The sequence below is a fragment of the Panthera uncia genome, chromosome D4 (genome assembly GCF_023721935.1).
Source record: "Panthera uncia isolate 11264 chromosome D4, Puncia_PCG_1.0, whole genome shotgun sequence".
Taxonomy (NCBI): Eukaryota; Metazoa; Chordata; class Mammalia; order Carnivora; family Felidae; genus Panthera; species Panthera uncia.
Window position 1 is genome coordinate 40,839,631 of NC_064807.1, and position 22,211 is coordinate 40,861,841.

The 22,211-nt window shown below is 40.2% G+C and overlaps 1 protein-coding gene across 4 annotated transcripts in view; it reads right to left on the bottom strand.

Annotated features, from left to right (window-relative positions):
* BNC2 (basonuclin 2) overlaps positions 1-555 on the bottom strand; it is a 432,990-nt gene extending 432,435 nt beyond the window's left edge. For all 4 annotated transcript variants that reach the window (XM_049618060.1, XM_049618382.1, XM_049618308.1 and 1 more), the window contains exon 1: positions 246-555. In XM_049618060.1, coding sequence (XP_049474017.1) covers positions 246-248 — 3 coding nt within the window. In that variant the 5' untranslated portion in view covers positions 249-555. The remainder of the gene's footprint in view (positions 1-245) is intronic.
* Between the last annotated feature and the right edge of the window lie 21,656 nt (positions 556-22,211).

The following is a 22,211-nucleotide window of genomic DNA, read 5'->3' on the forward strand; positions in this document are numbered from 1 at the left end:
CCTCCCACCCCGGAGCTCTCCTCGCAAACTTGGGCCAAGTTGAGGGGAAATTTCGGGAGCACGGCGGGGGCCGGGTCGGGCTGGGGTTCTCCCCTCCAGCCCGCCCTCCTCAGCGCCCCCCTCCACCTCACGCCGCCGGACCTGAGGAAAACACGGCCCCCGGGCGGCCCCGGGAGCGCGCGGGCGCGGGGCTCGCGTCTGACGAAGTCTAGAATAAAAAGGAAAGGAGGGTGGAAACTTCTTACCATCTCGGCATGCTGGTTGTCAAGTGCAGCCCCCGCCTCTTGGTCTCCTCTTAGCGGCCGCGCCTGGACCAGCCCCTCGGCCGCCTCTCGCTGCTTCTGTCTCGGCCTTTCTTTCCCTCCCCCTCCCGATTTCCTCCGGGCCGCCGCTCTCGCCGCCTCCGCCTCTCCCCGCCCGCCCGCCCGCGCGCGCCCTCGCCGCGGCCCCTCTGCGCTCAGGTGACTGATTTACACACGCGCCCAGGGTCGCCCTCGCTCTCCAAGTCGGAGCCTGCAGAGTTCCCTGGCTCCACGGGACAACAAAAAAAAAAAAAAAAAAAAAAAAAGGAACGGACTGTCCCAGGGGGGGGCTGCTGTGGGGGGCGGGGGAGAGACCGGCGGGCGAGGTGACCTGGGGCGGATTTGCAAGCCCCACAAGTTTCTCCTCTCTGCAAAATTGTCGTGACTACAATGTTGCTTCCCTTTTGCAAAATAGAAGTGGGTTAGTTTTGTTGTTGTTTGTCCTCAGATTCTAGGGGTTTCGTGAGGGAGGATGTATATTTCGCCTCCCCACCCCCCCACCCCCGCCCTGTTACTGTTCGCGCGGCTCCTGGTGGGGATGGAAAAACAACTTTGGCGCCCCCCGGGGGGTGCGGGCGTGGAGGTGGAGGTGGCTGCCAGCGCCCAGCTGTCAAAGGCAGAAACCCCGAGGAAAGGGCGCGAACTTTATCCCGACTGCAGCAAACCGCGGCGTCGCTTTCCTTTTCGGGCGCTCGCCGGTCTGTGTCCCCTTTGACCAGTTCCTCCTCCCGCACCGCCGCCGCCGCCCCCTCCTCTCCCCCTTCCCCTTTTTCTCTTCCGCCGCGGCGGCCCCGGCGCCCCCTCGCCCCCGCCAACCCAGGTCCTCCGCGCGCCGCCTGACAGAAGGTGAGGGAAGCGGAGGAAAACCCAGGGGACACAAACTCGGGACAGAACGTGCTGGGCGAACAGGCAAAAAAGTTGCGCGCAGCCACGGGGGGAAAGTTACTGGTGGCAGCGTGTTTTGTGCCGGCCCAGACGTCGGCTTGCGGCGAGGGCTTCCTTCCCCTTCCCCTGGTCTGGGCCGCGGGCCTCGGGCTGGAGACGGCCCGGGGAGAGGAAGGGGACCGCCGTCTCCGCGGGGCAAGACCGATCACATCTGTGGGTGACACTCAGCCGGCCCGCGTCGTCCTGTCCCCGAGACGCAAAAACGCACACGCCTGCAGCTGAAGGACATTTCTTCAATGCAAGCAAAACACACTCCCCAGCCGGCCGCAAGAAGCGGGGTGGGGGGTGGGGGTGGGGGCGAGTTTAATCACCATCCGCTTTCTAGCGTACGCTTTATGCCAAAAAAACATCTCTGCGTTGTGCAGATTGATCATAGCTGGAGCAAACTTTCTGCTTATCTGACATGGAAAGAAGGCACAGGTTTCGGGCAGATTCTCTGAGCACTCACTAGAAATCGGAATCGTGGAGGACTTTTGGCAGAACAACAGGTTTGAATCATCCCTTCTTCCTTTCTGCCTTCCCCGAAGTAGAGGGGCAGAGAAACTGCTCCATTGCATCCAGAGGTCAGAATTAAATTCCTTTGAAAATATGTAGCCTTGGAAGTACATACTTCTAGGTTATTTGATGCACAGTCTGGTCTTCAGTTTAATATAAATTTTCACAACAATTAAAAAGAATATTTGGGAGGCATGATGAGAGACTATGGCCCAAGTAGCCACAGCTGTTCTGAAAATGTGATTAGGCTTATTATTCACGTGGATCGCGCTTTTTAACAGTGGGGCCACCGCACCTGCAGTTCTGTGTATTGATTGGGTCCAAATTTCTGACCGTTTTTAGGCCCTTGGAAAGCAGATTTCAACTCATTTCTGTATTTGTGTAATTCTCTGCATCATCTTGTTGTGGAAAGGTCTGTCTGGTAAGGCTTCTACTATATTATTTATAGTAAATACCTTATAGAATTCTAGGCACATGGTTCATCTGGAGGTTTCTAGTGGGAGACAGATTACTTCTCTAGAGCATAAATCAAAGTAAAGACTATCTAATGACTACGCATATATATATATATATAAATGCATGTTCTCTAAGAAGGCTCATCTTTAAATGATTTGATTAAGGTGTGGAGCATGTTCCCTTATTCTGTAAACATCACTGTAACATCATCCTATAGTTTGTAGAAACTGATTACACAAGGGATAATGACGACCAAATGTGCATTCTGAGCAACTGAGGATCATCACAAGAATTCTCCAGAAATGAGCCAAGTTCCAATGTGTTTTCCTGTATCATGGAGAGACGAGAAAAGCTAGTTGCTAATTTCAGAGTCATTACCCATACAAATCCATTCACACACTTACCGCTTTGGACAACTGACAGACCAGCAATTGCCAAACAATTGTATTCACACAGTGCATTTTTGGCTGTGCACCTACACTGGCCAACAGCAGAAGTTATTCCACATCAAGTAACCTGTAATTTACATTCCCCTGATTGGTTCCAGATCTGTTTTTGATGTTAGCATACAAACAATTTATGTGAGGCGAGATGTGTCTATTTGGGATCCAGTGCCTTTCTAGAGAGTCCTCATTATAAAGATGTGTTGGGCCCAAAGAGCAGCCCTTGGAGAAGGTGGAAGAATTTACAGAAGCAAAGATACAGAGAACGCCACAGCATCTCCTTTCCTCCAGTGCGTTTGTATGGCAATTGGACTACAACCTAAACTCTTTTGTGACCTGCAAGACTTTAATGATCCATTCGTGCTGGGCTTTTCAACTGTTTTCTTCCGGTTTTTATTCCTCTTGTGACCACACTAAAGTCACACTGGCTTTCTTTCTGTCCACCTTGCCAAGCTCTTTCCTGCTCTTTGCCCTGCCATTCTCTCCACCTGGAATATTCTCCCATGTTTTCCAATGGTTCCTTCTCATTCATCACATTTCAGCTCTAACTTCACTTCTTTAGATTCTAATTAAAGTAGCTCTTTACCCACTTCCTGAAATACCCCTCACACTTTCTCCCATTACTTATTTTCTTTATGTGCCTTAGAAGTATCTGAAATTGTCTTGTTTATGTGCTTGTTATTTTTATGCAGCTAAAACATGAGCTCTGTGAGTGCAAGAGCTGTATTGACCTTGTTCGCTTACATAGCATTGGTCCATATAACGGTGCCAAGCACAAAATAAGCTCTTAGAAATATTGGCAGAATTAAGAAAGAAATGTCAAAATCATTTCCCTATGTTGACGATGACCTTAGGGCCAGACAAGTTCGCTCTAGGAATATGAGGGGGAGAAAAGCGTGCCATATCTGTTCTTTTGGGGGTGGAGTAAAAACTGTTGACTTCCTGTAACAGGGGTCTTCAAAGTGTGGTCTGGGGCAACCCTGGGGTCTCCGAGACCCTTTCAGGAGGGCCATGGGGTCAAAACTATTTTTATTATATACTGAGCAATTATTTGCCTTTCTCATTCACATTGTCACAAATGTACAGCAGAATTTCCCAAAGGCAGCCTGATGTGTGATACTCAACAAATTGAATGCAGAAGCAGAAACAAAAAGTTACCTATCTGGTTATATCAGACATTAAAGAGATTTGCCAAAAAAAAAAAAAAATGTAGATCAGTGCCACTTTTCTCTATTTTTTGTTCTGGAAAACATAGTTTTCATTTTAAAACATGGGTATGTATTCGCTTTCTAGTGCTGCTGTAACAAATTACCACAAATTTAGTGGCCTAAAACAACACAAATTTATAATTCTAGAGGTCAGAAGTCTGAAACGGGTTTCATCAAGCTACAATCAAGGTGTCTGCAGGCCTGTTTTCCTTTCTGGAGACCCAAGGGGAGAATCCTTTCCCTTACCTTGTCCAGCTTCTAGAGGCCACCCATATTCCTTGGTTCTTGATAGCCTTACATCTCTAAAGCCTATGATAGCTAGACATGCCTCCTTCTTTCACTTATACCTAGCCTTGTGATTATATTGGGCCCATTTAGATAATCCAGCATAGCCTGCCCATCTCAAGATCCATCTCAACATCACCTTAGTCATACCTGAACATATTCATAGGTACCTGGGATTAGGATGTGAACCGTTATTAGGAACCTTCATTCCACCTACCACAGTATAGTAATAAATGATTGCCCTATTATTATTATTTTCATTAAATACATTAATAACCATTTAAAATTTTTCAGAGTTTAAATTTGTGATACAAGAAATACTAATACCTACTGCATAAACCAAAGCTCTTTGCAGTCCTCAATAATTTTTAAGAGGTCATGAAACCAGGGGCACCTGGCTGATTCCATCGGTTAAGCGATTGACTCGATTTCTGCTCAAGTCATGATCTCACGGTTCCTCAGTTTAGACCCTGCATCAGGCACTGCGCTGAGAGCACCGGAGCCTGCTTGGGATTCTTTCTCTCCCTCTCTCCCTGCCCATCCCCACTCTCTCTGTCTCCTCATAAATGAAAAACTTTAAAAAAAAAAAAAAAAAAAGGTCATGAGACCAAACAGTTGGAGAATCACTGGCCTGCACAATAGCTATTTTCCCTTTTTTCCATGTCTCAAGTTAAACTAGATAGTACTAAACTGATTATGCTTCACCTGTTTTTTCTGTTGTGATGGCTTTAAGGATGGGCATGTTACTTAGTTCTGGCTAATGAAGGATGAGGGGAAGTCTTTGAGGGCTTGGAGATAAGATGTTTTATTCACTAAAACAAAAAGACTGAAAGAAATAAATTGTCCCCATTCTGCTTTGAATGTTAGGACGTGAGACCTTGGCACCTGAAACAGCTGCATCTGTCTTGTGACCAGGAGGGAGTGCACACACCAGGGATGACAAGGTAGGAAGGTGGAAAGCACGTGAGCTCTTGATGTTGTTTTTGATTTGTTAAATTAACCAACGCCAGGTAGTTTAGGACATCTTGATACATGTTATAATGAATCCCTTCATCATTTAGGCCACTTTAACATTGCTTTTCCTATTACTTTCAGCTTAAAGCTTCCGAAATAAAAATACATGTCTGAGTCATATTTTCATGCAGGAATTCCTTGCTGTCATTTTCTATCAAATTTATATATTTTTTTCCAAATTCTGAAAAAAATATGTCAAGAAATCAGTAAAATGGGGAAAGTATTATAATTTTCCTGTAAGAATTAAAACCCAACCATCATTACAGAGACATAACTAGTTCAAATGAATGCAAAAGCAGGAAATGCTAACATACAAGTTGAAAGTTACTGGTGACCCTTCAAGAAATGGTTACTGTCTAATCAGTAAATTTGTAGTTGTGGCTACGTTAAAAGTACGTGTTCATGGCCCTATCTGCTGCTAATGACTCATCATTCTTACAAATTAGGTAAATGTAAGTTTATTTGTATAGTATATTCTATACAGATCGTATGAATTTTGTTCCAAGAAATAATCATGTTTTAGAAACCAAATAAGTCCTTAAATTTAAATTTTTCAACATGTGATTTTGTGCAGTGCTGTTAATCTTGATAGGAGATTTGGAATGTTACGTTTTTCAAGTACTGCCCAATATATTCACAGTGGACTGCAGCTCTTTGTAAATTTATTAACCCCTAAGAAATGCAAAGAGAAGGAAATACAAATATTATTGGAGGTGGGGGATCTGAACTTAAAAAAGAGCAACCCAGTTTCAATGTCAAAACCAAAATTAGGGGACGCCTGGGTGGCTCAGTCAGTTAAGCGGCTGACTTCGGCTCAGGTCATGATCTCGTGGTCCATGAGTTCGAGCCCCGCGTCGGGCTCTGTGCTGACAGCTCAGAGCCTGGAGCCTGTTTCAGATTCTGTATCTCCCTCTCTCTGACCCTCCCCTGTTCATGCTCTGTCTCTCCCTGTCTCAAAAATAAATAAAACGTTAACAAATTTAAAAAAAAACAAAATTAGGGGAGACAAAATATTTTCACCCTTAAAAAATGAGTTTATGTGGAACTACATATGCTAATGTTCAACTTGAAGATGCTTTCAGACTCACGATTAACAATTTGACCAATGTGAGCACAAAATGAAAGAAATTTTTCTATGAGTATAAGCTTAATCGTGAAACACAGGTAAAGACTATCAGGTAAGGCAATTAATATATTCTAAGTTTTAAAATTTCATTTTATCAATGGTAATTGTTGTTCTTGCAATTTTTAATGTCTTTTGCTTGGGATTTATGTTGGTGTGTTTGTTTTTTGATTTTTTTTAGTGTTTTCCATTATTAAATGTCCTTATCAGGTAGAACTAATTTTACATGTTATTTAAATAGATAACCTTCTTAGAAATATATTCATAATACTAATAAGCCATGCATTTATTATTATTTTTTACAGAAAAATTATAACCATATAACAGAAAAAGGATTCACTATTTATGATTATGGTCACTATTATTATTTAATAATATATATATAAGTGAAGTGTTACATAAATGCTGAATAACTTATGATTTGGGGAAATCTCAGGAACTTCAGTTCTTATTCCTGAATCCAAAGATTAGTGTCTGTCAGGACTTTAAAAACACAAGATCTATATTTGTCATATATTTTAAAATTGTTCTACCTTAGAATACCTCTTAAATTTTGCATTATTTTGGGGTACCTGGCTGGCTCAGTCAGTTGAGTGTCCAACTTTGGCTTGGGTCATGATCTCACAGTTCTTGGGTTTGAGCCCTGCTTTGGCTCTGTGCTGACAGCTCAAAGCCTGGAGCCTGCTTCAGTTCCGTGCTCCCTCTCTCTGCCCCTCCCCTGCTCACACACACACACACACACACACACACTCTCTCTTTCTCTCTCTCTCTCTCTCTTTCTCTCTCAAAAATAAGTAAACATTAAAAAAATTTTAATTCTACATTATTTTATAGTTATCCATCAATAATTTTGTGGATAAATGCCCCACAAGTATTTATCCCAAACTTCATTCTCTTGGACTCTTAGATGCATTTAGTGTTATTGGTCAACTGCTTTCCAGAACTCTCCCCTCTTGTGGTTTCTTTCACATTCTCCTTCATCCTAGCCTCTTCCCACTGCTTCACACACTCACTCCTCCTCACTCGTTCCTTTGCGCAAAAGGTCAAACCTCCCAGCCTTTCTCCTGTCTGCATTGTGGTCATCTTTGGTGTCTGAACCATCCCAACTGCAACATGGTCTTTATAATCATTTTCCCCCAGTTCTACTGCCTTTGCTTATATTGACTACATGGATCTTGTAAGGTAAATGCTCAACAAATAATTTATCTTCACCTCAAACTTAACCTGACTCCGAAACCATCAACAACCCCTCCTTTTTCTGTGTCGTTCTTTCATTCACTCAAGGGCAAACCTTATATTCATCTTTGAATCATTTTTTCCTACCTTCATTTCCCAAATCAAGTCATTTACTAAATCACATAGAAGTTCTTTTGTTTACTCCTCATGTTTGTCCATTCCTGCATCATTCATATGACCACCATTCTTTCAAGTTAACAAATGCAACAGCTTTTTACTTACACTCCTTATGTCCACCCTCCACTCTCATTCTAGTCTATTTGCTGTCAGATTTTAGTTTTTTAAAGTCTAATTTCTTTAAATTTATTTATTTATTTTGAGAGAGAGTTAGAGAGCTGGGGAGGGGCAGAGAGAGAGGGAGAGAGAGAGAATCCCAAGCAGGCTCCAGGCTGTTAGCGAGGAGTCCAAAGTGCATGGTGCTCAGTCTCACGAACCGTGAGATCATGACCTGAGCCAAAAATTGAGAGTTGGAGGCTTAACCAACTGACCCACCCAGGCGCCCCTCAATTCTATTTTTATTACATGTACCTCCTTTGCATAATAGATGGCTAAAATAAATAACTTCCATTTCACCTGGTTTTCTACTATGTCAAGTCAAATTGTAACGTTTGCTTTTTAAAGCTCACCTTTATTCAACTCTCATACTTAGTACAATGCCTGGTACCTAGTAGTTGATCAATAAATTTGTTTTCAATGAAAGAATGACTTACCACATCTACACTGTGCTTTTTCCTATTTGAACCTGCTGTTCTCATCAAATAGGGATCACCTCAAACATGTGTGATCATCTCTACATGTTTCTTCTTTCTAACTGGATGCATACCTTCCTCTTTACGTATTCACATCTGTGCCAATTTGTTTCCACCAAAGTTCATTTGAAATCATTCAGAAAAAGAGGCACAACTACATTAAGGTCATTTTTGATTATAGTTAAAATTTACTAAGTATGTACCATGTATTAGGTTCTTTATCATTTTCTTTACATATTTATGGAATCTTCCCAACACACTGTAGAGTTAGACATTATCCTTCCTACTGTATGGATGAGAAAGAGGCTTTGCAGCTTTAAATATCTTGCCTAAGGACACACAACATGTAAGTGTTAAAGTGAAGATTGCATCTCAGGTTTATCTTCTAATCCTTAAATACTACCCATCTTTCAAGAATTTGATCAAATGCCACATCCTTCATGGAATCTTCCTTTATTTCTGTGGCTTTCTTACTCTTCTGAACTTTTATAGCATTTATACTATAAATGGAGTATTGATTCATCACCTAATTGCATGCTGTTGTGTATTTATGGTTGTTTTGCATGTGTCTATCTTCTCTCCTTAATGAGAAAGTAAGCTCTTTGAGGGCAGAAACCCTATTGATTACACATTTTTCAACCCCGCACCATCCTTGGTAGAGTGACAAGCACATAAACAAAGAAAAGTGTTTATGAGATAATTTATGAAAACATCTTAGACTGAAATAGTTTCAGATAAAGAGCATATTTCTATAGGAATTAAAGTCCTCTTATCACAGTTCTAATGTTACATGTGCTAATGATTAAGTTTTGACTCCAGTTGTGTCTGATCATCTGGACATTAGGGCCAGGCCACTTTCTGTTTGCTTTAATTTTTTTAAATGTTTATTATTTTTTTCAATGTTTATTTATTTACTTCCTCTCTCTGCTCCTCTTTTTCTTTTGAGGGAGACAGAGACAGAATGCAAGTGGGTTAGGGGCAGAGAGAGAGGGAGACACAGAATCTGAAACAGCCCAATGCTGGGTTCGAACTCACGAGCTGTGAGATCATGGCCTGAGCCAAAGTCGGACACTCAACTGACTGAGCCATCCAGGCACCCCAAATGTTTATTTCTGAAGGAGAGAGAGACAGTGTGAGCTGGTGAGGAGCAGAGAGAGGGAGACACAGAATCTGAAGGTGGCTTCAGGCTCTGAGCTATCAGCATAGAGCCTGACACGGGGCTTGAACTCATGAGCTGTGAGATCATGACCTGAGCTGAAGTCAGACGCTTAACTGATTGAGCCACCCAGGCGCCTCCTTTTGCTTTATTATGATTGCATAGTGTTTTGATGTATTCACTTGTTGCTTTACTCATGTAGCGTGTCAGCTGCTAAAGTAGGGAGACTCTTTGTTAAAGCCTCATTGCTTCTGAGTTATGTGGATAATTGCCGTGTAATTTGTCAAATAGAACCCCCTCCCCTATGTATCTTTGCTCATCTCCTGTGTTCTCTGTGCTTGTATAGCCAAGTCACCTTCTTCCTACTAAGAAAATATGTATCTCATTTATGTACCACATACTTCTTCCTCCATTCGTATATAATTGTTTAGCGCTTACCCTGAGAATGCTTTAAAAATGTGCCTGATTAAATTTTAAGGCCCTCGTTCTTATCCTACACTTACGACTAAAATGTCATAAGCTATTTATCTTCTAATTTGACTTATGTAAGCAAAAGTGTTTATTATTTTGCTGGGCTAATACTATTCAATTATATAAAACTATGACTCAACTTGTCTAGCCTAAAAGAATGCAAGGGTCTCGTTCCATGTACTAAATCTCTACCCAAATTACCAACCAAAGTTAAACACCTTCTGAGTTTGGTTTTGTAGCCAAACAAAACTCACAGGGAGTAATTTACAGAGAAATCCATCAAGTCAACAAGTATGAGACTGATGGCCATTGTGATAAAGTTGAAGAGGTTGAAATGCTGTAGGGCTTTAGGCCAGGTGTAAAAAGGCCAAAGGTTGAGCTTAAAGCATAGTTTACCTAGGGATGGCCCTATTTACCTTCAACTGAGCTACTGCATCTCCTGGGGACCAGAAAATAGGAAGTAACACTTACTGAATATCTACAAAGCACTTTACCCTGATCATCTCACTTTATTTTATCAATAGCCCTGTAAGGTAATTATCATTCACATTTTACAGATAAAGAAATTAAAGCCCAGAAAGATGAAATAACTTTGTGAAGGCCACAGGGCCTTTCTACAAAAGTAGAAAACTCAGAATTATAGCAAAGCTACGAATTCCCATGTCATTGCTTTGTCCACTAATGGACATATGTATTAAATGACCATATGGTCTCATACTCTCTGACTCTTAACATCACCAACAACTTTGGGGAAGTCCCAATCACTTATTTACATAGATTAATGTGCATGCCAGCCTGTAAACAGGACTGAGGATTTGTATGGCCTTACATCCACTTTACACATAGTTAAGAGTACCGTGTGCTTTTCCAAATGTAGCTTTATATTATGGTTCTCTTTTATTTCTAGATTTATAATGGAGAAATAAAACTTGTATGTATCTGTAGCTTAAAAGTGGTTAACATTCTTCTCACCCGAAGATTTTAGTGCAGTAGGTATTGACAATGTTATTATTTAAGATTTTTTTTTTTTTTTTTTTGAGAGGTGACCTCTGGTATAACAGGCAAAAGCAATCTGGTGGCTTTGTGTGATTGCTATTCACACTTGGTAATGAATAAATTCCTTTGGCTCTCTTGGAGGAGTCAGAAGGGAGTCATTGGTTTAGTAGAGTTGTGGCCTAAACATACCAAGCCAGCTCATCAGTGCTGCTGATCTCGTGCCCTTCCTCTGGCAAACCATGTGTCGGATGTGGTAGGAAAAAAAATCTCTCTTTCAGCAGCAGAATGTGTGCAAGCTACACCCTGAATTATCCCATGATGACCTTGCATATGCAACACATGCCCTTGTGACCACAAGACCCGACAACTGTAATTTCCTCTGCTTTTCATCAGAGCTCTTCTGCTGCCTGCAGCAGGCACAGCATATAAGGGTACAGCTACTCCTCGAAGCCTCGTATACCTGCCCTCCATACTTTACTACCTGTGTGTAAAAGATTGTCCAATAGGAAGCTGACCGCACTGCTTATACAAACTCTGAGTTCATCTTCCTGGGTGAACCGTGAAGCCTGGCTAATATTTACTTTTACTGTACAGCCAGCTGACATTTGGGGGATATCGCGTAATGCACTTGCTGAAGTCATTCCAAAGATCATTATTAGGCAACTTCTTAGAGCAGTCCATAGGTTAAAGAGGCATTTCCCCCATGACATCATTGATGGGTATTTCATTTACTCAACATATCCATATTTAGCACTTACTAGATGCCAGGCACTGCTCTAGGTGCTGAGGATGAAGCCCTGACCAGAATTAGAAAAGGCTGGTAGTCTCCCTGAACTTACTATCTAGTGGCAGAGATACAATGAAAAAGTTAACAGATGAGAGTTCAAGTGGTGACACATGCTTTAATGACAATGAAATAGGTGCTGTGATCCAGAAAGACTAGGAGTGGGTTGTTGGTTGTGGATAACTGTGATTGTATGGTTTACCTTGGATAGTCAGGTGGTATTCTCTGACCAGGTGATATTCCAGCTAAGATTAGAACAATGATAAACCTTGTAAAGATCAGTGGGAAGTTCCTCCTAGGCACAGGCCCTGAGGCAGGGAAAAGGGTGAGAAAGGAATTTAAAGAAGGTTCCTGTGGTTGGTGTCCTCAGGGAAAGGAAATAGTGGGAAGGGAAAATAGGCTTTAAGTAGGAGAGGCTAGGCAGAGAGAACTCAAGTATTCAGTCAAAACCATTACTGTGAATAAGGAAAGATCCAAAGTTGTTTGTAGTTCTAGATGAGATGAGGTTCACCAGCCAGAGAATCCACTGTTGGATTGGGGCAAGGTAAGGCAGGGGGCATAGGACCTTGGGTACATGGTGGGAATCCTCAGTGATTTTCCTTCTAAGAGTTTATCTAGAGGCCGGATTTTCAAATCCTGATACCAAGTTCCACAAGTGGATCCCTGTCACCTTTGCTTTGTCATTGGTGTTATTTTAAATTCCCAGAGTTTCCTAAGGATTCAAATGATGGCATACTTTTAAAAACATTATATTGGCTTATTATTTCATTTGCATTACACTCAGAGTAAAAGATGGACATGCAAGACTAGATATTACTCATAAATGCAAAGTGGCTTGACATTTAAAATTTTTTTAACGTTTATTTATTTTTGAGAGACAGAGCGAAACAGAGCACAAGTGGGGGAGGGACAGAAAGAGGGGGGTACACAGAATCCAAACAAGGCTCCAGGCTCTGAGCTGTCAGCACAGAGCCCAACACAGGGCTCGAACTTACGGACTGCAAGATCATGACCTGAGCCGAAGTCGGATATTTAACCGACTGAGCCACCCAGGTGCCCCAACTTGACATTTAAAATAAATATCCCCAAGCCCCATTAAGTATTTTCTCACCACATGTTTTCTAAACCACATTCAGAAATGCTCACTCAATCTTACGGGACAATTGGCCCTTAGTCTGACTCTCCAAATGGCTCTCTCAAAGCCTCCTTATGTGCCTTCATCCTCCTAGAGCTAGTGGGTATCCCCTCCAAGGAACATTGTGTGGCCTCATCAGCAAAAAGGCAGCATACCTGTGGTTTGGTACGGAGTGAACTGGGCCAGGAATCTGGGGAGCAAGCCTTTATTCCCATCATTGCCAGTCACTCTGGGATCTCAAGCTAATCAAATCTTCTCTGTACTTTAATTTATACCCATGCAAAATGGAAAACATAATACTGTAATGGTGCTCTAAACACACACAGCCAAATCTGTTGTGAACAAAATGCTTAGGGTATTTCATTTGCTTAAAGCTCAGAGACCTGACCTGGAAACCTCCAGGCACAGAGACTGGAAGCTCTTAGGGAAACCTAACACCAAATAAGATGGGGAGAGTTTTACTCTGTTTTGGATATGGACATTTAGATCTGGTCAATATGTCTTCCTATGGAGGACGGTGATAAATAGGTTGAGGAAAAGCTAACCAAAGGCTAGCTTGCATGAATATCACTTGCAGAAAGACTAAACACTCACATATTTATCCCATAATATCACATTAAAATGTAGCAGAGTTTGAATTGTTTAAACTCTTTATTAAGTAGCTTAAACTCTGTATTAAGTGGCATATTCTCCCACAATGAAAGGTTTCAGTTCCATTCCAGTTCAAGGCAGTTTATCAAATCCTGACTTTGCATAGGCCATTGTACTCCCACTGAGGGGTAATTATAATGTAGTTGCTTACAACATAGTAGGAAGATAAGCACAGTGAGGTGGGGCAAGAAAAGTGCCATCAACAAAGCCCTAATAAAGACTCAAAGGAAGTCTAGGGAGACCTTTCTGGTTGGAGAAATAACTAGGAAATGGTATTTGAAATAGAACTGGAAAGATTCCAATAGGCAGAGGGCACAAATTTCAGGTGGAGGAAAATGAATGTGCAAACAAAGAGTGTGTAAGAAGCAAGAAATACTTGTTTGAGATGGGGGAAGGGCAAGTAGTATATGGTAAGAACAGTGGATCTTAAACCTGGCCCTGAATTAACAACTATTGAATTAACTGGGAAGGTTTAATAAAAACACAGATTTCTGGGCTCCTTCCCAGACCTTATGAATGAGAATTTTTAAGAATGGAGATCTAGATTAGCTTGCTTCCCCCCAACCCTCCACCCCCACCAGTTCTCCAAGTGATTTTAATGTACAACTAGGTTTGAAAATCACTGGAGTAAGTTTTACTGTACTCTGAAGAACCTTGCCATGATTGGCCATGTTGTAGAATGATGTTTTCCAAACTTAATCTTGAAAATCAGTTTAGTGAATCTCATTTCATACTTTCAAAAAAATTCCAAAATATCAGAATACATTTGTATGCTATAAGGATAGGAACTTTTTGTGAAAGATTTGTTTCTGTTGTTTGTGTGTTTGCTTATATATGTTTGTGTTCTAATTCTTTATATAATATTAAATGTAGTTTCTTACCAGTTTCTTCAGTCAAAAAAATAAAAGGTCTGATTATGGAGAAGATTGTATTTATTTTGGTTGGTAATGAGGAGCTATGGAAGCTTTTGAGCTAGGGAACGACATGATCACATTTATACTGTTGATAATTATTTAGGCAACAATCTAAGATGGACTGAAATGAGGAAAATAGGAATGAAAGATTAATTAGAATCTATATCCATTACCAATTTTTAAACATCAGACTGATTAAAATACATATGAATTCTAAAATTATTTATATTTCTAATAAACATAATTAACATTTTTCTTTGGGTTGTTTCTGTTTTGTTTTTTTTGAGAGAGCAGTGCATGAGCACATGCGTGAGCAGTCTACAGGGGCTGATAGAGAGGAAGAGAGAGAATCTTAAGCAGGCTCTACACACAGCATAGAGCCCAATGTGGGCTGATCCCATGACCATGGGATCATGACCTGAGCCTAAATCAAGAGTCAGAGGCTTAATCTACTGAGCCACCCAGGTACCCAACAGTTTCCTTTATTAGGCCAGCAAGCACATCAGGATTGGTCAGGAGTTTCAGTTATTATGATACACCTCATTGTATGAATTCTAGAGGAAAAAAATAAGGGAAGTACCTAGAAATATGTTGTACACAATTCATAAAGTAGGTTTTAGTTTAGGATTAGTCATTATGTTATAGACAAAGGATCTGAATAGACATTTCTTCAAAGGAAATGTACAAATGACCAATAAATACGTGAACATTATGAGTCATCAGGGAAATGTAAATAAAAACCACATTGAACCCATGCTACAACATCAGTGAACCTTGAAGACATTATGCTAAGTGAAATAAGCCAGTCACAAAAGGACAAATGCTATAAGATTCCACTGATATGAGGTACATAGAGTAGTCAAACTCATAGTAACGAAGAGGACAATGGTGGTTGCAGTGGACTGTGGGGAAAGGAAATTGCAGGGTTCCTGTTTAAGAGGTACAGTGTTTAAGTTTTACAACATGAAAGAGGTTCTATAGATGGATGGTGGTGACGGTCCCATGACAGTCTGAATGTACTTAATGCCACTGAACAGTACACTTAAAAATGGTTAAGATGGTACGTTTTATATTATGTGTTTATAGCATTTTAAAATTACATTAAGATACTACTTCACATCCCCTAGACTGGTGATAATCAAAAGACAGATAATAATAGATGTAGAAAACTCAGAACTCTCAACCACTCCTGGTGAAAATGTAAAATTGTGTAGTCACTCTGGAAAACAGTTTGGTAGTTCTTCAAAAAGTTAAACATAGAGTCCATTCCTAGACATGTTATACCCAAGAGAATTGCAAACTTATGTCCACACAAAAACGTGTACAGGAATGTTCATAGCATCGTTCATAATAGCCAGAAAGTGGAAACAACCTAAATGTCTATCAACTGATGAATAGATAAATAAAAGATTTAATGTCCATTGAATAAAATATTATTCAGCCATATGAAGGAATATAGTAGTAACACATGCTACAAAATGGATGTCTTAAAAACATTATGTTAAGTGAAAGAAACAAGACACAAAAAACTATATATTGTATGATTCCATTTACATGATATATCCTGGATAGCTAAATCCATAAAGACAGAAAGTAGAAGTGGTTCCCAGGAGCTGGGGGAAGAGGAAATGGTGATTAAGTACTAAAGAGTATTATTTCTTTTTGGTGTGATGAAAATATTCCAAGACCAGATATTGGCATTGGCTTCACAACCTGTGAATATACTAAAAACTATAAAACAGTACACCTTAAAAGAGTGAATTTTATGACATGTAAATTGTATCTCAGTTTAACAATGGAATAGACTTTACCCTAAGTTCATACAAATGGGCATTGGGCACTCTGATTAAGTACACATGTTACCTGAAAACCTGACTTGATCATTTACTAATGGTGTGGTCAAATGGTGTGCTCTAAAACAGATGATGTAACTTCTCTGCGCTATAGTTTCCTCATCTGAAAAATGGAGATAATAATAATGACTATTTATGAAATAGGGAAGAGTTAGGCTTTGTGAAGATTAATGAATAAACCCAAGCAAACTGTTTAGCACAGTATATAGCACATAGAGCTCAATATTAGCTAGTGTTCTTTTTCTTAAATACTATTTCAGGTAATTTCAGAAGTGCTGAAAAACATGGAACTCCTCTGTTCTTCCTCTTAGCTCCATTACTTTTCAACATTAAATGTTTGTTATTTGTCTATCCCTAGGAGAATGTAAACATTATCAGTGTAGATCTTTAGTTTTGTTCAGTGCTATTCCTGGCACTTAGAAAACAATGCAAGGCCCACAGTAGGTGCTCAATAGATATTTGTGAATATACAGAATAAAAGAAGGCAAGAAAGCAACTGGGGATACCAATATGGAGATGATGTGGGTTTAGTTCCTGTTCAAGTCTGGGACAAGTATGGGTTGCTAATTGTCACCAATTCCAGAGCTGAGACTGGGAGGCTGGAGCCTCATCATTTCATCACAGACTTTGCTATGGACTAAATTGTGTCCTAAAATTCATACTGAAGGTTTAACCTCCAATATGATGGTATTTGTAGATGGACCGCATGGGAGGTAATTAGAGCTAGATGACATCAGGAGGGTGGGGCTCTCCTGCTGGGATTAGTGACTTTATGTGAAGAGGAAGAAAGAAGAGATGTTCTCTCTCTACCTTGTGAAGAGACAGAGAAAAGGCAGCCATCTGCAAGCTAAGAAGAGAGCTCTCACCAATAATTGAATTGGCCAGCACCTTGATCTTAGACTTCAGCCTTCAGAACTTTGAGAAATAAATGTCTGTAACTTAAACCACCCAGTCTGTGGTATTTTTGCCAGACACTAACTTGTTTAATACAGGTTTCCTTTTCTCTATGGAGACCATGGAGTGTGTGTTAGAGGGGGAGATGGTGAACAATGCCTTTTAAACCCTACACTTACTTTCAAAGACAGTATCAAGAAGTGATAAAACCTTTCGTACTCCAGATTTTTCCAGAGAAGAATAGGTATAAATTCAAGGAAACTTTAGAATTTCCATCTTGCCTAGGATTGGCTCTGCTATCTTCCATAGTCTATATTATTTTCCTAGTGCTTAATAATTACAAAATATGAAGCTATTTTAGTGCCATACGTCTGGGTAAATGGACAAGTTAGCATCTAGCAAAATTTACAACTGCTTCATTGGGCTACTAGAAAACCTGACTTCCAGACCAGATTTTGATCCCTATTTGCTACACAACTCTAGACAAGTTATATAGGACAAACACTTGATTTTCCAGATCATCACCAGCAAAATTAGCATAGTAAAACCTAACCCACTGTTGTTCACATAACTCAGAATATATTATTTTGTTGACTTTAAGGCACAGTAGAAAAGAAAGTTGTAATAATAATTACTAAAGTCAATAATAGCCAAGAGTCACGTGCTCTTTCAAACGAGCCGGCCAGACACCCCCTCATGCACACTCTTCTGATAGAAATATAAATTGATTTAGCTGTTACAGAAGTCAACTTAACAATATTTATCACAAATATAGATGTACATATTTTTCAAACAACTAGGAAATCCTAAATATACTTCCACTTGAGGAAAGTGACCTAGTAATTCATTGTAACTTTGTTTGGAATGGCAAAAGGTAGGAAACAGCGTAAGTGTTCATTCAGTAGGGTACTGATTGAATAAGTATGGTATAGCTATACTGTTGAATATTATGTAGCTCTAAAAAAGAATGAAATACTGAAATGGAATAAGATATAATGAGAAAAAGCAAGGTGAAGAACATCATATATAGTATGCTACCTATAGAAGAAAAAGGGAATCTCTCTTTATATTTGCATGTATATGGATAACATATTCCAGAAGAATGCACAGGAAATTGATGGCACCAATTGCCAGTGAGGGAGAAAAGAGTGAGACAGAGCATTCTGAAAATGATTTAAATTATAAATAAATTGCTTGGTCAACTTCATTGTGCAAAGACTTATTTCCTGGGGATCTGTGAATCAAATCTGGTGTTCTAATATAGAAGCAATGTGCAATAACAGAAAATAATATGAGTACATTTATTCTAAATATGGAACACATCTAAATTGCTGTACACTTAACACCTTATTTTCTAGAGTACTATACTATTACTTTGGAACCCATTGTTTTCATGAGAAGATTCTTTAAAAGTTTAAAGAGGAAAATGTCTTCCAGCTTAAAAAAAATTTTTTTGAGTTTATTTTTATTTATTTTGAGAGAGAGATAGAGAGAGCAAGCAGGGGAGGGGCAGAGAGAGGCGGAGACAGAATCCCAAGCAGGCTCCACGCTGTCAGTGCAGAGCTGATGTGGGGCTTGAACTCACGACTGTAAGATCATGACCTGAGCCCAACTCAAGAGTCAGACACTTAAGCAACTGAGCCACCCAAGCACCCCCCACTGCCCATGCTTAAAATTTTAAAAGCAACTGAAGATAACTGGACTTAAATATTGGGAAACAGAATGTTAATTAGTTCCTCTTTGTGTCCAGAGTTCTATGATTATTTTCCTCTAGCAATTTTTTTAAGTTTGTTTATTTAAGTAATATCTACACCCAACATGGGGCTCGAACTTACCACCCCAAGATCAAGAGTTGCAAGTTTTTCCAACTGAGCCAGCTAGGCCCCCCTTCTAGCAGTTTTTTGAAAAATACATTACAGTACACTATTTTAAAACTGAATATTAAGTCAAATAGAGACCAACTGTTTTCAGAACATTAGACCAGAAGCTTTGAAGAGAAAATTATGGGAGTGTCTGGGTGGCTCAGTGGGTTAAGCATCCAACTCTAAATTTTAGCTCATGTCGTGATCTCATGGTTGTGAGATTGAGTCCTGTGCTGGGCGTGGAGCCTTAAGATTTTCTCTCCCTTTCCCTCTGTCCCTCCCCTGCACTAGCTTGCCCACATACTCTTGCTGTCAAAAAAAAAACCCAAAAAACAAAAAACATGTATACAAGTTCTTTAGCACTTGAAGAACTTAAATTGAACATAAGAAAAGGAACTTACACAGACTTCAGGTATGAGAAGAGCTGGGTTTTCAGGTTTTTGTTTTTTGGGGTTTTTTGTGTTTTTTTTTTAAGTTTATTTATTTATTTTGAGAGAGAGCAAGAGAATGCACGTTAATGGAGGAGGAGCAGAGAGGGAAGGAGAGAGAATCCCAAGCAGGCTCTGCACCGGCAATGCAGTCTGATGTGGGGCTCAAACTCACGAACCAAGGAATCATGAGCTGAGCTAAAATCAAAAGTCAGATGCTTCACAGACTGAGCCACCCAGGTTCCCCAAGAGCCGGGTGTTTATATAATCATCCATAACAAAAGAATAGAAGTTTTGAAATACAAAGATAACCCTTGTAAAAGCCTCATTTATACAAGGCAGGTGTGGTAAATTGCAACATATGGTCTGGATCCCACCCATCCTGGTTTATGCACACCTTTATAATGTGTCTTTGCCTTTCCTTTCATCAAGTCTGTTTCTCCACTCCTGTAAATCCGTGCTGGACTTGTGTCTTACTTTGATCAATAGAGCATAGCAGAAATGATGGTATGTAATTCTGAAGCTATATCTGCAGAAGCCTTGCAGTTTCCTCTTTCACACTCTTGGACCATCACCCTGAGAACACATAAGGAGGCTGGTTTAGCCTACTGGACGATGAGAGGCCACCTGGAAGAGAAACAAGGTACCCAGCCCACAGCCAGCACTAACTGCCATTCATGTGAACGAGGCTATTCCTTCCAACCTAGCTGACCCTTCAGCAGGATGCTTCTCTAGCACGACTAAGCCCAGGTAACAACAGCCAAAGAATAGCCCAGCCAGCCCACAGAATTGTGGGCAATAATAAATCGTTTTATGCCATTAAGTTTAGGGTTGGTTGTTACCGGGAAAGACTAAGTCAATTAGTAAGATACTTTCATTTTTATCTGGCAGAAACTATACCCTGTGCTAGGCAGGTTCCTTGTTTGTTTTACACCATTGCTGGTATCCCTATACTGTGACTGTTATAGTCCACCACACAGACCATAGGCACTTAATAAATACTTGTTAACTAGCCCCAACACACATATTAGCCTTCGGGTATATTCATATTTCTAAATGTACTAATTTACTAATTTGCAAACTGGTGAAAATCAACATAATTATCATCAACAATTTGTATTGCTCTCATATCACAAGTGAAACAATAGAACGTATAATTGGGATATTGCTCCCTGGCTGCGGTGTGTTACAACAACTGTCATAATAATGCTAGTAAGATTATACAGCAAGTTAGCCCTCAAATGTGGGTTAATAAATGAACCAGTGGACTTCTGTAAATGAAACCCTAAGACCATTTTTTTAAATTGCCACTAAAATTGTACTGAGTAGAGTCATAATAAACAGATCAATGAATCTTGGCAATGGACCAGACATCCTTCCACTGATAAACTAATAATCCCTTGCAACTTGTTTACATAGCTGTCTCACTTAATACCAACATCACAAAAAGTGATCCAAAATAACAACAATAAATATGCTGCTCAGGAAGAAAAGCAAAAGCAAATGAAGAAACTAGAAAATGTCAATATAAAATCAGTTATCTCAATGATAAGGAATTTCACAGATGCTAGGTTACTTTTTCAAGTTGGCTATCATTCTGATAATCAAATCAGAAGACATTTGGCATGCCACCAAATTTTATTCCAATAATGGAACACTGATGTGCTTAACCAACAGAGGCTGCACTATTATCAAGTTCTAAAAACACATCGATCTGAACTGCAAACTATCTATACATAAATTTATTCCAGGAGGCCTTAAGATGCATTGCTATTTTTTTTAATCCTCAAAATCTCAAGATTTTGGACAGGCCTGTGGCATCCAGGGACTTGACACTGGAACAGAGACTAAAATGGAGCGGTCCACATTCAGATTATATACTCAAGATGGTCCTAGTCAAAGGACCCAAAAGAGCACAACTGAAGGTGCAGAAAGAGGGTCAACTCTCCCAGGTAGTTTTCCTCTGTCGCCGAGGTTCAGCTTCAGCCATCCTAAAAAAAACCACTTAATTTCCAGGATGGTGTCATGGCATGTAAAGAACAGAGAATGTTAAGAAACTGAATTCATTATGAGTAAACTAGTTACTTGAAGGGTACCGGTTTGCTCAGGACTCACAGAAGTGCTCATCTGGTAGATAAAATTTGTCCCCAGAAAACCGGTGATCAATCACTGCTTACAACTGACTTTAAGGTCCAAGACTGGAAAGACCTGAACCATGAAACCCCTCTAAGGCAGCTGTGGGAAGACCTCAGACCTGCAGGAAAATGCCTGAGTTCTGGTTCTGGTGCTTCTATGTGTCAAGTGTGACAATGGCCAGTAACTGAACCTCCCAGAGCTAGATTTCCAAAATCAGTTTTTAACTACTCCCCTTTACCTCACAACGTATTTCCCATCACCACCCCACAACACACATATTAACCTTCAGGCATATTTCTATTTCTAAATGTACTAACTTAAACTTAAAGAAGTTCTACCTATACAGTGCCTCTCCTTCCTCTCCATGGGGAAGAGTGGCAGCACACACTTGGCTGAATAAATGTGGAGAGATAGAGCCACTTAGCAAAGAAAAGCCAGAAGTGGGAGTATAGAGGGATCTGATTAGAAAAGCTCTCCCTCTCCCCAGCTCCTTTTACATGTCTTACATTTTTGAGTCTTAATATTTGGGAGGCCCTTTTCGGAGCTGAAAGCTACCTTTGACTCCAGAGAATATGGTTTTGTAGTCTTTGAATTTTTAACATTTTTAAAAGAACGAATACACTCTGTGTTAGAAAATATCATAGAATTGTATAATACTGAACATAAGTCATTCTT